The sequence below is a fragment of the Pagrus pagrus genome (assembly GCF_965226575.1).
Source record: "Pagrus pagrus genome assembly, chromosome: 14".
Lineage (NCBI taxonomy): Eukaryota > Metazoa > Chordata > Actinopteri > Spariformes > Sparidae > Pagrus > Pagrus pagrus.
Genome location: NC_140198.1, coordinates 4,746,812 through 4,762,167, shown reverse-complemented (window position 1 = coordinate 4,762,167; position 15,356 = coordinate 4,746,812). Strand labels below are relative to the sequence as shown.

Below are 15,356 nucleotides of genomic sequence, written 5' to 3'. Positions count from 1 at the left end.
TGCACATGAAACAAACAGGTTTAGTTACAGTGCTGTAGTGTAGGTAGGACATGCACAGACACACACACACACACACACACACACACACACAGTATTATTGTTATGCAGGATGTGCACTACATTTACATTCTGGCTCAAACCGAACTGTGACGAGCTGACAGTGGTTAGTATTGGCCTCTCTGATCTGCTCTCAGCAAGTGTGTTTGTGTGTGTGCGTAAGAGTGTGAAGAAGACGGGAAAAATAAGGATGGAGGAAGAGGAGGATGGGAAGGGACAAGAAGTTAATAGGATGAAAGGAAGAGTGGAGGAAGGAGAAACGGTGGAGAGGAAGCAGGGAGAGCGAGGAGGAGGAGGAGGAGAGCGTGAAAGGACAGTAAAAAAAAAAAAAAAAACTTTCTCACATTGCACTAATGAGCTCAGGTAAAAAATGGGACACAGTGGCTACACACACACAGTCTCACGCTGCAGTTCAGTGCACCTAGAAAGAGGGGAAATTAATCACACACTTCAAAAAGACGAATCCCCCGCTGCCGGTGCACCTTCTAAACAAGAGAGGGAAGAGGGTTCGGAGGGAGAAAAGCAACAGCAGAATTTAAAGACAAAAGAGGCGTGAGGAGGAGGGGGGCGAGCGCGGATCTGACAAAAAAAGTGTTTAAAAAGGTTTCCACTGCTGATAGTCGGATTTGTGCCGAGATTACAAAACTGCAGGGGGAAAAGCTTCCACATGTTCAAGCAGAGCCTGAAGGCGTCCTTGAAAAACCTAAAAGACTAGTTTCCCCGAGCCGGAGAACGTATAAAAGAGAGATCAGATTAGACACCTTAAAAAAAAAAATGGGGGAAAAATGTTGAAAAATGGTCCCTGGGAGATCAGAGGATAAGACGGGCCCTCCTGTCAAAACAGGAAAAAAAATTAAAAAGAACAAAATTAAAAATTTTTGGGAGCTGTGTGAAGAAGCGTTCCCCTCTGGGAGCTCCTTTAAAGTTCCCCCGGCGTTAATGGCCTCCACAATTTCAGCAACAGCCATAAAATAAATTGGAAACAGGGAGGAGAGGTGACAGGTAGCTGCACTCTTTTACTAATACTTGTTTTATACAGTAGCAGTCGTGCAGTACTCTTGTTCACCTTCACACAACAACTCAGTCGTCTTGAGTTCTGAGTGATTTACTGCTGCTGCATCACTGTGACGTTTGAAGGAAAAAGCAGAGAAAGTGTTGCTGAAAACAACCAAGGAAGTTAATTTAGACCCTGTTTCCTCCGGTTTAAATGCAAAAAAAATTTCTTAAAAAGATTTCTGAGTTTGTTGATGGCTTCTGACCATCTTAACTACTGCAGTTTTAAAGATTTAATGTAAAGGTTCCCCATCAACAGTACCATCTCTCCAGGAAAAACATCTGCGTGTGAGCCCGGACGTAAATAAAAAAGTCTGGTTTTAGAAATTCAAGATGAGCAGTATCTTGTCACAACTCTCATGATTTCTGTTACAGTTAGACAATACTATTAGAAGTTCTTCTCAAGGGCAGAGATGAAACTTGAGCATTTGTAAATAAAGTATTTCAAAAAGCCTTTTCTTTGAATCGTGTACTGTCCTTGCAAATAAATAAAAAAAGAGCTGTTTTCGGGTTTTTAAACACTGGAGACAGGAAGGATGCAGGCGTTGTTCCTGCTGCAGAGCGACAGAGAATCTTCTTAAAAGAAGTCTAGTGAATGAAAGTAGCTGCACTGTTAATTACAACCTGCTTTAATGGAGAAATATACAAATATTTTTTTAAAATCTAATCTTTAACAAAGCTTATCACTAAAAAGCTTATCAAAATTGAGAAAAATATGAACTTAAAGACATTTTGTAGCTCTTTGAAAACATAAATATCCCTAAGCAAAAAAAAAAAAAGGAAACTTTCAGGCCCCAACAAATGTTCCTTTCTCTTTTTCTTTTCCTTTCCAGACATTAAGTATTGTACTCCTGCTGAACTATACTGTCACACTGGCCTCTCTCAGAGAGAGGGGGAAAACACACAGGGTTGTCTCAGTGTGAAATCTCTCTCTGGTCTCTCTCAGCTCCATTCATGCATGTCCTGCTCCTCCATGCTAAAGCAAGCATGAGGACAGCCTACTGCTGGCTATGACAGCCACACACGCGGTGTAGGCATGTATTGCACTGACCAACACACACATACACACACACACACACACACAGACAGTTTTAAAGTGCTTCAGAACAGCAAGAATATGATACCAAAGCTTTTCTCTAAAAGCTAAAAGCTCCGCATTTTAGCCATCCTAGCGGCACGGCTGGGAATGTTGGTCTGTCAGTTGGTCCACCACTCTGGTCTAGACTGAAATATTTCAACAACTAATAGAGGGATGAGGATACAATTTGTGCAGACATCCACTGTCCTTTGTCTTTGGTGAAACCCTGACTTTTGACGTAGCACCACCATGAGGCCGTGACATTTGATACAGTTTTCAAAGTGTTTCGTTTATACAAAAAGAGACCTGAACGCAGGACGCACAGAAGCAGGCAGGTTGAAAACAAAAAGCCTAACCCTAACCCAGCAATGAAGTAGCAGGCGACAAAAAGGCAGGCAAAGGAAAAGACAAAAGTAAGGAGATGCAGCAGACACAGACAAACCAAACCAACGAAGAATAAAGAATTAACACAGACTTAAACAAATGAAAAAAAGGTGAGAAAACAGACAAAGACAGGAAGTAGAAAGAAAAACACAACACATGAGGATATAATCTACAAAATAAAACAGGAAACAACAAACCAAAAGCCCAAATCATGACACAAAGGATTAGTTGTTATTGTACTAACTGTGATTTTCATATAGAGGCATCGTCAGGTGTCCAGTACTTTTGAGTATCACCAAATATCTGCATAACTTAAGACTACAGGCTCAGCCAGAGTTAGTGGTTAATGCTAACTGGTGAATGTTGGCATGATGCTAACACGCTAAACTAAGATGAGTTAGCATTAAGCTCAAAGCACACAACCTCGCAGAGCTGTTAGCATAGCTGTAACTGGAACACTGGAACTGGCAGGTTACTCGAACATTAACCTGGTCGCTGACGGCATAAACATAAACAAGCCAGCAGCTAGCAGTGGTTTCCTTCTCTTTTGAGGGGATTTAGCCATTTTAATACCAGAATAAGAATCGGTGCAGCCAGACGTTTCTCCAGAGCTGACACAGCGCTGTGGAGCTGATTGTTATACTGCACAAAATCACGAACATTTTAAACAAATCTTCACATTTCTTTTTTCATATCTGACGTTTGTATTCCAGTTCTCCCTTTATTTTTGAATAGCCAGATTAATCACACACATATTTTTGGCTAAAAGTCTGTCAGTAACGAGCCGTACATACCTCGCTTTTAACTTACTGCTACTTACTGATACACTTGCTGTCAGTGTCAGATCATCCGTGTCGACTATTTCACCCTACAGCGACTGCTGAGCCACACACACACACACACACACAAATAAAATCAGCTTATCTAAACCCCAGTATAGCTGTAATAAACCGGCAGGTGCCACCTGCTTTACTGATGCACACACACACACACACACACATGCACATACACACAGGCAGTATATAAACACGATACACAGCAGCAGGAGAGTTAGTGAGCCGTGCAGTCAGGACTCTGTGTTTGTGTAGACAGCAGGAGTCTGTAACAACAAGACATCCCAACAATAAGGCCTCCCATGTCACAGACTGAGAGACGGAGAGAGATCATCACTGCGCTCTATATGTGAGAGTCAGGGGAGTGTGACTGCATCGTTTCCTTACATGCTGAGTGTCTGTATGTGCAGATGTGTGCGTGTGTGTGTGTGTGTTCAGTAATCGTTGTTCTTCTTTCAGTACATTCACATCATGAGTAATAGCGGTTTTGAATGTAGAGATTTTGATAATCGATTTAACATTTAGTTGTTTTTTTTTTTGTCTGACTCCAGCTCGGAGCAAAGATAAAACTTTTAAAATTAAAATTAAAATTTTCAGATATTTTATAGACTAAACGATTAATGGATTAATTCTTTATTATTGTAAACTAGTGATGTGAAACAGTAACACCAGAGAATGTGATTATTTGCTATAATTTTGCACGCTGATGGATTGTTAACGTTGACAGCAAAATCATCTCTAAGGATTTAATTAAAATTTGAAATCAATTTTGGTTGTTATAAAACTTTTTTCTAACTTCATCTGTGCTCAAATAAAAACAGGTGGATGCAAATCTCGGCAGGTCAGACTGTCAAGTGCTCTTCTTCTTTGGTCTTTGATCATGCGTACATATCCTAGTTACCTGCCTGACCCTCAGCTGGAAGGAGAGAGCGATGTTTCCTGGAGTGAGGGGACAGCTCGCAGCAGGGAGGCACTCTGCAGGCCTCTGTTACATGTCATACAGTGTGTGTCAGCATGCTCACAGACCCACGGACTAACACATACACATGCAGTATCTGGTGTGTGTGTGTACATGTACACACATAGAGTATGCGTGTGGCCTCTTTCTTGAGAGGCAGCGTCTGTCTGACTGTGTTGCAGTTGTGTTTTTCTTCTTGTCATAAAGTGTGAAAGGTGCATTAGACTGTTTTATCCCTTTCACAGCAGACAAAATACCCACTAACACTCGCTAACATCTGGCTTCAATGAGAACAATGTGTACAATCAGCGCTCACTCCCACGTCAATTGACTCAATAGTCACCGGTATTTATCACCTCCAGCTTCGATCGGCTGCGATGAGCGCACAACAAAAGAACGAAGTGAGACATCTTGCTCCTCAGCAACGTCTCTCATCTCTCATCAGCTCTGGATTTAATTCAGATTTCTTTTAATTAAGACTTTTTTTTTTAAAATGAAGTTTAACGTCTTCCGGATGTACGCTGATATGATCTGCTGCTTTCTACTGCTCTGTGTTTTTCTGCCGCATTTGTGATGACAAACGTGACACACGAGGGGGGAAATGAAAGAAAGGCAAACGAGCCTTCTGGCAATGTGAACAAGTCAAACGCCTATTTTTAGTTGGTTAAAAAAAATCCTGCTCAAACACACAAACTCTGGTATAAACGTGTCTATAAGAGGTACAAGAACAAGTATATTATACTTCCAGAGAGAATATATTGCACATTTTACTAACAACATTAATTGATCAGTGTAGTTACTTTACAGATTGCATGCTGCATCAGAGCCAAAGCCATTTTTAAATTCATTTATTTTATCGGCAATCAGATAACAAAACGAAAAAATAAGAAAAACACTGATTCAATCGACTCGTCTGATAATCAGTCAACCCATAGTATACAGTGTACACTATACATACATGTAAATATATGCATACTTTACTTTTACTTGTACTTTTAATACTTACAGTACATTAAATATCAGATACTTAAAGACTTGTACTCAGGTGCTATTTGAATGGGTGACTTTCACTTTTGCTAGATTAGATATCTTTACTGACACTCAGGTTTGACTGAGGCCACATGGGTCCTGATTCTGACAGCCTCAACCTCAAACTTGAGCTATAACACTAAACAATCTTCAGAAGAAGAATTAACATTTTGTTTTTTTCTGGGTAAAGTCTAAATGTGCCACTGAAGATAAACTGCTCTGTCACATTTAGCCGGGGACACCTTCCCTCTTCAGCTTGATGTCGTCCTGTAAAAAAAGACTTAAAGTCTTCGTCACAAGTTCGTTGTGCACTTTGAAAACATGAAGAGTGGAGTTATCGCAATCCAACACCATCACTGATCTTTGATATGTGGAGGCTGCACTTCTCGAAGCCTTAAATTCAAGTTAACCTGAGTCCTTTCTCTGCTGTTTTTCTATTTTCATTTCTCCCTCTGGCTATGTGCAGAAAACATCCAACATGTTTACTATCTTACAAAGCTAAAGTTAGTTTTAGATGTGTTTCATCAGCTGAGTTGTAGCAACGAGAAAAAAAAACCTCTCAATAACAAGCCAGTGTGATCTGTTCTTCCCACTATATTTCATCAACTTTACTGTCCTTTTTATGCTACTCTCTCACTCATATTCCAGCTGAAAGGAAGAAGTTCCCCAAGCTCAGTGACACTTTCTGCCTAAATCAAGCTTTAAATTGAATAAATCAACTAAACCCCCTTCTGTGTCTCCCTGCAGAGAAAACCCAGAAGGGAGAAAAGAGGAAGCAGAATGGAGTGAAGGAGAAAGGGAAGGAGAGGAGGAAGAGTAGTCCTGAGAAGAAAAAGGAGAGATTGAAGTCAGAGAACGGCTCCCTGCTAAAAGAGCTAGGTACATTGTGTGTGTTTGTGTGTGTGTGTGTTTGTGTGTGCGTGGGCGGGTGTACGCCCTGCAGTGTTTGCAAACTGATCAAATGCACCTCGTTGGCTGAACGTATGCCACATATGTGTGCGTTTGTTTGTGTGTCCATGTGAAAGACCCTGCTGACAAAGAGCCTGCAGCACATTCAGAGCACTGGTGCATCAATTATTTATTTTCAGGCAGAGTTTTGGGCAGAATGCAATAATAAAAACAAGATATTATAAAAAAGTTTGAAATCTCAGGATAATATTGCTTCATCTGACCTGATGAAGACTTTCCACTACAAACTTTGTCATAAATAAATTACTGATGCATTAAAAGCTGTTTTATTCTGCTGTGGTCAGCATCTGTTCCACGCTGGTGTGGTACCTTTTCTTTTTTTATTGCAGACTTCATGCCTCCATCATCAGTGCCGTCATACTTTTGCTGTGTGTTGCTCGGTGTAGATCAGGTGTCAGGTGCGACGGTAAAATCTTTAATAGGAGTTGACTGCAGCTCGGCCCCGAAGGTCTGATCCGAGTTATCAATCTGCTGGCAGCATAACGTCACTCACAGAGAGAGAAAGACTGGATACTCCTCCAGCTTTCCTATAATAAATAAATCACCTTGTCTGAGCCTGTAGATCATCCTCATACTGGGAGGTTAGGGAACTGAGCTTCAGCCCTCTGGTTGAGTGACTAAGCGTCGGGCCCGTCTCGTAACGAGACAGCGCTGGTGTTTCCAACCGGCCATGTTTCAGCAGCGTCCCAGAAGCAGCGCTACGCTCGGAGAATACGCGCCAAGTCTATTTTTAATGTAAGCGGACAGCAGCTGCATCAATCTACACAGAGCAGATCGAGCCAGACAGGAAGTCAGACGGCGAACGGCACAGTGCATTCTGTCAACTGTCACAATAAAACACCACAAAGTCGGAAATGTCAACAATGAACGTGAAATGAAATCGCCTACTCAAAAAATGATCAAATAAACACAATCTGAGGTCTGAAGTCGACAATATCAACACTCCCACTGAGATATTGAGCGACTCGGAGGTGTTGCACAGACCAGGTAACAGAGACGTGCCTGGTGGAAGCAAACGATAATCTCTAAACCATCTCACAGCAGTCAGAGTGAGCGCTTGGTGCTCTACGCACCCTTACGTTGACTTTACGTTTGGTTTTAATCATCAATTAATATATGTTTTATTCCTCGTAAGCCAGCTTGTATGTCCAAACGTCACCGTGTATTTTATTGTTGTGTTTTGTGTTTGTCGCAAAGCATTTTCACGAAAAAAACCTGGCACTTACATTACCCACAATGCCACTGGAGGTAATTTATCTGATCATACGCATTTAAAATATGCAGTAGTACTCCCCAAAACCTGTAAACACAATTGATTGTGTAAAATTTGTGGAGTTGCCCTTTAACATGGCTGATCGTAACACACCTATGTACATGTTCAAAGTCATCACTTAGCCTAATCCTAAGTAATGTCCGCAGAGTTCTGCTAAATGCGTTATTCTGCTTTTTTGTCAAAATAGAAACAAAACGTGTGACCTATAATCAAACTCTTCTGTTGTTTTTAAAAGGAGTTTGCTGTAAGAGGTGGAGAGAAGAGGCATAGACGTGATGGTAAAAGCTGTGTCGTTGTTAATCTTTGTCACCGATGAGCGACAGGGAGAGAGACACTGTTAGAATAAAGGAGAGAGGCCTGTCGCTGCCAATCCTCATCATTAGTCAGATGAGGATGGATGATAATAGTTGTCTGTCCGGCTAGAAGGTGATCATTCTTCACTACCCGTCATTACAGCTACATGTGACGCTCAGGAGACGGATATAAAATGGAAAGTGAGCACACAGATTATATTTATGTAGATATTTGTCTGTAGCATTGACAATTTACAGGCATTTAGCCGACACTCGTATCCTCAGCGACTTGAAGTGAGCGAGGGGGGATAAAGGCTGGAGGACACGAGATCGACTGTTGATGGACACACGCTGGCATCTGTGGTGATTAAATCTGTTGTCGACAAGAGACGAGCCACCTGCCCGACTATCGGGGTGCAAATTAACATTTCAAAGCACAGGCATCCTCCAAAGAGTCAGAAAGATATTGTTCTCTGAAGCAGTTTGTCCATCACTAAGCAGAAAGAGAGGGTTTTTTTGTATTTTTAACTGAGCAGAAGTGACATGTTTGGCCTTGAGAAGTCTGCGAGTAGCTGATTTTTGTGGCTGAGATCTTGAGTTTCTCAGGAAATAATGCAGGTTTATGTTAACGAGACCAGAAACGTGTTGACTGCTGTGTTAAATCAGGGGTGCAGATACCAAAACCAGAGTCTCAGGTTTTGAAATTGAATATTTTTTGCCTCTCCATCTGCATTCAGTGAGGTAGACAGGTTTCTCAAATGTCTCAAATGCGTCTGCAGCTCCAGTTATGTCGTATTTCCTGACATCCTTGAAAAACGTCCTCAGTTTATTTTTTCAGATGCAGCTGCTTCATGGGGCAGTAGAGCTGTGACAGTTTGACGAGAGCTGGTGCTGTCGGCCGTGGCAGAACCAGAGCGCGCTGTCAGGATCAAACACAGTGTTTCCTCTCCTACAGGCTTTTATTTTGGAAATGTTTCCCTCCAAAATTACATAACCAATACAAGACATTCAAAAAAAGGTATTAAAAAAAAGCCCCGCTCAAATCAAAGCAGTTCAAAGCGCTTTAGAGGATAAAATACAACAAAGAGGAAAAGATTTACAATTTAAAAGTGCAAAAGTACAGATATGTACTACAAGAGGCATGATTTAAAATGAAACTAGTGCAAGATAAAATAATAAAGCAATCAATTTAAGAATTATAAAAGGTGAGGTGACAGATTTGACGTGACTACTGACAGCGCCAAGATCTTTGACTTGAGTCTTTGATAGGGATGAAATGATACCTAAAACTCACGGTGCGATACCATCACGATAAATAGTCCGCAACACGATAAGACGGCCAGAGAGGCCAAAGAGGTTGGAGTGTTTCCCCGCAAAACTACAGCCCAAACACTGTCAGTTAACAGTTTGAGTCACACAACCAACGAAGCTGACCAATCAGAGGCAGGGTAGGGCGGATGTATCGGTCGGACCCATAATAACGGGAGGTCGTCTTCCTGAGCAGCACGATTGCGCCCTCTGCTGTTCTGTTAAAGTCACTCAGTCTGGCATTAATAAGCTAAATTTTAAACATCTACGACGTTTTAAAGGGTTATTTAATGTGCAATATTCCTCAATTCAGTCAACTTCTAGAAGGATTTTATACTATATGACTGTAATTATCTGTTTATACACAGTTTGATGTATCCACATAGGGGTTGTTGTTGTGGATAACTCCTATTTTATCATAAAGATAACAAACACTTGAGAGTGAGTTATAAACATTTACTAAGTGCTTATAAATGCTTAATAGGGGGACCTAAAGTATTTTAGTACTGCAGATGAAACTCCTAAGTTTAAAATCAAGATGCAATTAAAGTTTTGTAATGAAAATAAACAATTAACACGCGAACAATAATGAGAAAAGACACACTCAGATTGTGATTCACTGCATGTTTGTGTGGGCGAATATAATGAAAAACAAAGTCCTCCGTATCTTCAGGCTTCCTCTAAAAACAAGCTCCTCCGCTGCGAATAGCTTCGTATATGTAGGACATTAAGTGGGTGGATTTGTAGCCTTACATAATCCTTGTTTGTATGAACCCAGATCTAATAAGTTATGAATATTCCTGCACTGACATTCTGTAAAAAGCTGTGGGCTGCGCAGACAATTACTGTACATGATTAATATCTGAGAGGCCTTAAATGAAAATGAATTCTGATGACTCGCTGTGCTCTGTATTATCATTTAATCTCCTTTCATGCGCATGAGTAAAAAGCAGTTCACCTACACGGTGGATAATTACATTGTTTTATAAGTTTACAGATCCTGTGGGGTAAAATTCTCGTCTCACTTGCCCCTTCATCCAAAGACAGGTCGGAGGTCAGGTCATCAGGGTCCTACAGTTAATGAGAGTGTAAACAACACACGAGACACATGAAAGGCACAAACAGGACATACTGGCAAACTGGCAGCGGCGCTAAGGCGACACGCGAGGAGCTCCGTTTCTCCCTGTGATCTCAGGAAAACGAACATGACAGAACGTTGCTCAAAGCTACAAAAACCCACCCAACAAAGACGTCATGCTGTCATCAAAGGACGAAACCTGGAGCTGCTCTGTCGATAACGAAATGGGCTTCTGCCGTAGTGGGATTAAAGCATTTTGGTAGGAATTATACACAGCTAAAGCTTAACCTCGCTCTGTTGTTAACGCTTCTGTAACACAAAATCAGTCCGTACGTCCGCAATGGATTCGGTTTCCACTTGTAGGAGTTTGGAGTTTTTGACTTTGTGCGTCAGATGCAGAGTTTTGAGAAACAGGCCAGGGAGTGGAGAGTTTGTCATCTTGAGTACTCTGCATGAATTTGAAGTAGTGTTGTATACTGGAGTTAGACCTGAGTACTGTCAGATGTTATTCAGCAGCTTCAGAAAACTTCGAATGTGTCCTGCTACCTTCAGTAACTCGGCTCAAAAGGCAGTTCCACCTTCGAGCAATGCTGCAAATGCTTTTGTAGTTTCAGCCACCATTCAGCTTTGGCCTTTGCAGGGAGGGAATCTTTCACATCCTCACAATTTGTTTAATATTACTTAGATTTTTGGTGTCACGACTCCATTACGATACAATATTGTGAAAGAAAAAGCCATGAAGAAGGTCTCAGATGTGAAGCTTGCACATGTTAAACAGATTTTTGCACAGATTCAGTGTGCAGATGCTTTTTTCTCTCCTAGTTTGATGTTTTATAACTCCATGACCTCAGCTAAGTCTGATACTAGGTAAGCATTTGTGTAATAAGTCCTCTGATATATATCATGTAACTTAACTAGATGAGGATCACAGTCAAAATGTGAGAGAGCCTGCAGTTTTTTTCTTAGTTTTAATAAATGTCAACAGCAATGAAATTGAAAGCACGTCACAGTCTCCTGCCTATGTAAGAATGATTAAATGAAAGTCATTTATCGTCCAACACTCCTGGTTAAATGTCAGTGTCGGCTGGATGTTTTGATATGATTTAGCATGTATTGGTTGGCCAGCTTATTTTCTGTTGCGGTGGTTTTGATGCTCCATTTTGCTGATGTTAGTCTCTGGAAGTTGTCATACAAAGCATTCACAAAATACTTCACACTGATATTGTGGAGCTGGGTATTAAGTTAGTAAATCCTTGGGCCGAGACGATTGCTTTTATTGAAGGTGAACTTCAGATAACTCCTGTGTGTGCGCGCTGCACTGTGCCCAAAAGACGCAGTTAAAGCTTTTCAGTTGGACAAACAAAATGTTAAAAATCATGAGTCTTATTGCTGCGATCTGGGGATGCAGCTACAGTCTGGTAGAGCATGCAACAAGAGCAAAACACTGTAAACAACATCCTAATTTCTCCACTATCCCCCCTAGCTAGCTTTAATGTCCGACTGTCTGTTGTCTCGTAAATGTTCAAATCTGTTCTGTAGTAGTGGATGTTTCATTGTCCCTTCCAAAACAGTTAAACCTTCCGGTAAGCAGTGATTTGTGTTGGGTTAAAACTGGTCTTAAGTTTAAGTGAAGAGTGAAACAGGAAGTGAGACGTGCGTGTTACATGTAAGTGTGGTTTTAATAGCATTTTGAATAGCATTTTAGCATGTGTGTTCTGACCTGATTACCACTGAAACATATGTGTTGAAACTGGTTATATGTAACCGACACATCTAAAAATATGTCACTCTTACATCTTATTTAGCCGATGTTTAACCTGGACTTCTTGTGACCTGCTAATCACCAAATAACTGCTCACTGTGGCGTCAAACGTCCAAGAACTGACTGATGCTGCTTCCCAAAATGGTTCTGGTCGGTGTGATCTCAGCAAAACATGAAATGTTCCTACTGCCAACAGGAATAACAGTGAAAATGTAGAAATAATAAGCCCCCAACATTTGTATTTTCTTTAAAAGAATAAACATACGAATCTGCTTTGGTTTAATAAAAACAATGAAATACTGATTTCTTTTTAATTTGCATGTTTACAACATTCACCAGTGACAGTCATTTAACATCTGACCAGGTCAAACTCCAGCACACACGCAGTAAATACATAATGTCCATCATCATATGTGCATTTGTATCTTGCAGCATCAAGATGCAATCTGGCAGAGTTGTTTTGAGCTTTTCACCCACTCACACAGTGACTGTCAGCGATGGCGCAGGACTTTCTCTCATTTCCTTATTTAACCAGAGCAGTGAGTCGCAGAGCCAACAGTATTTGCCTCTCGAGAAGAGAATTTGATCAATAAGAGAGAGATGATAACACAGGACAGGAGAGGAGTTTGGCTCTGCCTCACTTGCTTCCTGTTCTGATATTATCTTCCTGTCCGTTGCTATTTATCTCTTTTGGTTTTCCTCTGTCTCTTTTCTCTTTCTTTCTTTCACTGTGGCTCTGTGTTGTAACACTCTGTTTATCTTTCCGTCTTTTCCTCCTCTCTTTCTCTGTGTCGGTGTCTCTAACTGACTGACGAGGGATAAGGACTGCAACTTGATGTTGAATAGATGCAGGGAAATCATCCCTCACATTGTGTTTCCATGACAAACAAGCCCTTCTGTGTACATGGTGTACTTTTGTTGTGTGCAGCCATATCACTTGTCTGCATTTATGTGTGTGTGTGTGTGTGTGTGTGTGCTTTCCTTTGCCAGTGTTATATATATATATATATATATATGTGTGTGTGTGTGTGTGTGTATGTATATATATATATATATATATATATATATATATATATATATATATATATATATATATATATATGTACATATGTGTGTGTGTATATATATATATATATATATATATATATGTATATATATATATGTGTATCGTTCCTTTCTCAGTGTGTCATCTGTGTGTTTGTTTTTGCATGCCGTATGTGTTCATATCTCACAGTCTCAGTGTGTGTGTTTGTGTGTCAGGCCATCTGTTCTCTGTCGGGTCTGGTCCTGACTCCCAGGGCTTTGTCTTCCTCTTAGTGTTCTGGGATCAAGAAGACAGATATGTACCAGAACTCTTTCTCAGATGTACTGTCCCCAATCCCCACTGTTTATTAGCAGCGCCCATATGCCAGCGGTGATTTACAAAAAAAGGGAGATTGTTTTGAAATCTTCCCAAGTTTCACCCTCACAGGCACTGAGGAGATTCATCCTTAAGAGTGAGATCCATAAAAAAAATATTCAGCTAGAAATGTTCTCCAAACTAATCTGCATGTTAGTGTCTGACGTATTAACATTTACTGGAAAACATCCGCAAAAGATTTAACTGGCGAGCTATGAAGAGGTTTTTTTTAGATGATGAGGTGACTCACTGCCTCTCCAGCTATGAAACAGGAGCATATTTATGTTCCCAGGGTCCTTAATTTGCAGGATTTAATTTTTCCAAAGCTTTCCAAATGTCGTATGTTCCTAGAGTTACAATTTCCAGAGGTACTATTTTCCCATGGACCTATATTCCTGGAGTCCTATGTTCCCAAGGTCCTATGTCCCTAGGGTGGTCAGTTCCCTAGGTTTTTTTTGCCCATGGTCCTATGTTATTGGGTCCTATTTCCCAAAGTTTTATGTTAATGAGGGTCCTAAGTTCCCGGGGTCCTATTTTCCCAAGGTGCTAAGTTTCAAGGGGCCAATGTTACCAAAGTCCTATGTTCCCAGGGTCTAAGTTCCCAAGGTCCTATGTTCCCAGGGTCTAAGTTCCCAAGGTCCTATGTTCCCATGGTCCTATGTTCCCAAGGTCCTATGTTCCCAGGGTCTAATTTCCCAAGATCCTATGTTCCCAAGGTGCTGTGTTCCCAGGGTCTACGTTCTCCAGGGTCCTATGTTCCCATGGTCCTATGTTCCCATGGTCCTATGTTCCCAAGGTCCTATGTTCCCAAGGCCCTATGTTCCCAAAGTCCTATGTTCCCAGGTTCTAAGTTCCCAAGGCCCTATGTTCCCATGGTCCTATGTTCCCTTGTTTAGTATTCTGTCCGCATACATTAACCCTTCCATTGTGTCCAGGTCAAAACTGTAACCCTAACTCTAGGAACGGAGGACTATATATGAACTGGGGAACGTAGGACCGTAGGAACCCAGAAAACGACTTCTACAACCTACAAAACCTGTTGTAAACAAGCCATTGTATACATTGAATGTAACATAGTTCTGAAAGTGCTGCCTGCTCAGAGTTTATTCAGTACAGTAACAAATTTCAGCGGATCATCAAACAGAATGACATTTTCTGAGCAGCCCTCGAGTTTATCCACTTTGAGAATGACAAACAGTCCTCAAGGACATTCAAGCAAGTTTATATTTCAGCAGTTACAGTCGTGGTTGAAATAATACCTGCAACATCACCTGCAAAGAAAACCTGGTCTGTTTCTACAGAGGACACCTCTGACCAAAGCAGATGCCCCTTGAGTTCAATACAGTGAGAGAGGTCAAAATCAGGTGCTGCTTTGTGAAGGGACTGCAGATTCAATTTAATCAAAAATATATAAAAAGCACTTTAAAAAATTCCCTGTTTCCGTTGCACAGTAAGCTACTGTAAACCAGTGCTTGCACGTACTTGATGTTGTGCTGTTTTTGTGATTCCCTTTCTTCAACTTTTGTTCCAGATGGTGACAGTAAAATAAAAAAGAGCTTTGAGTTGTTGCCACTGTTAACAATTGAGAAAAGTGCCTTTCACTCAAAGCATTACGAGTCATGGCTGCGGTGCACTCTGGTGTTGTCAGGCTGTTGTTACTGAGGGAATATGTATCTTTGAGTCCGGCATGGTGGCTCGCCAAAAACAAAAAACAAACAGGCTCAACAATTCCTGTTTTTGTCACTAATTGAATGTGTAAAAAGGTGGATTTTTCCCTCAAGCATCACAACGAAACGAATAAAGAAGATCTGAAAAATCTGACATTTAACTCAGGTGGTCAAAAAAAATAATGAAGCCAAATAACAGATAAGAATAGTAGGTA

The 15,356-nt window shown here is 40.9% G+C and overlaps 1 protein-coding gene across 2 annotated transcripts in view; it reads left to right on the top strand.

The window, feature by feature from the left end:
- The window catches only part of jade2 (jade family PHD finger 2), a 190,997-nt gene that overhangs the window by 155,167 nt on the left and 20,474 nt on the right, over nt 1-15,356 (top strand). Inside the window, exon 12 of one of the 2 annotated variants that reach the window (XM_084374193.1) lies at nt 6,140-6,271. The exons of the other annotated variant lie outside the window; for it this stretch is intronic. Within the exon in view, the coding sequence (XP_084230319.1) occupies nt 6,140-6,271 (132 nt within the window). The remainder of the gene's footprint in view (nt 1-6,139; nt 6,272-15,356) is intronic. 2 annotated transcript variants of the gene reach the window in all.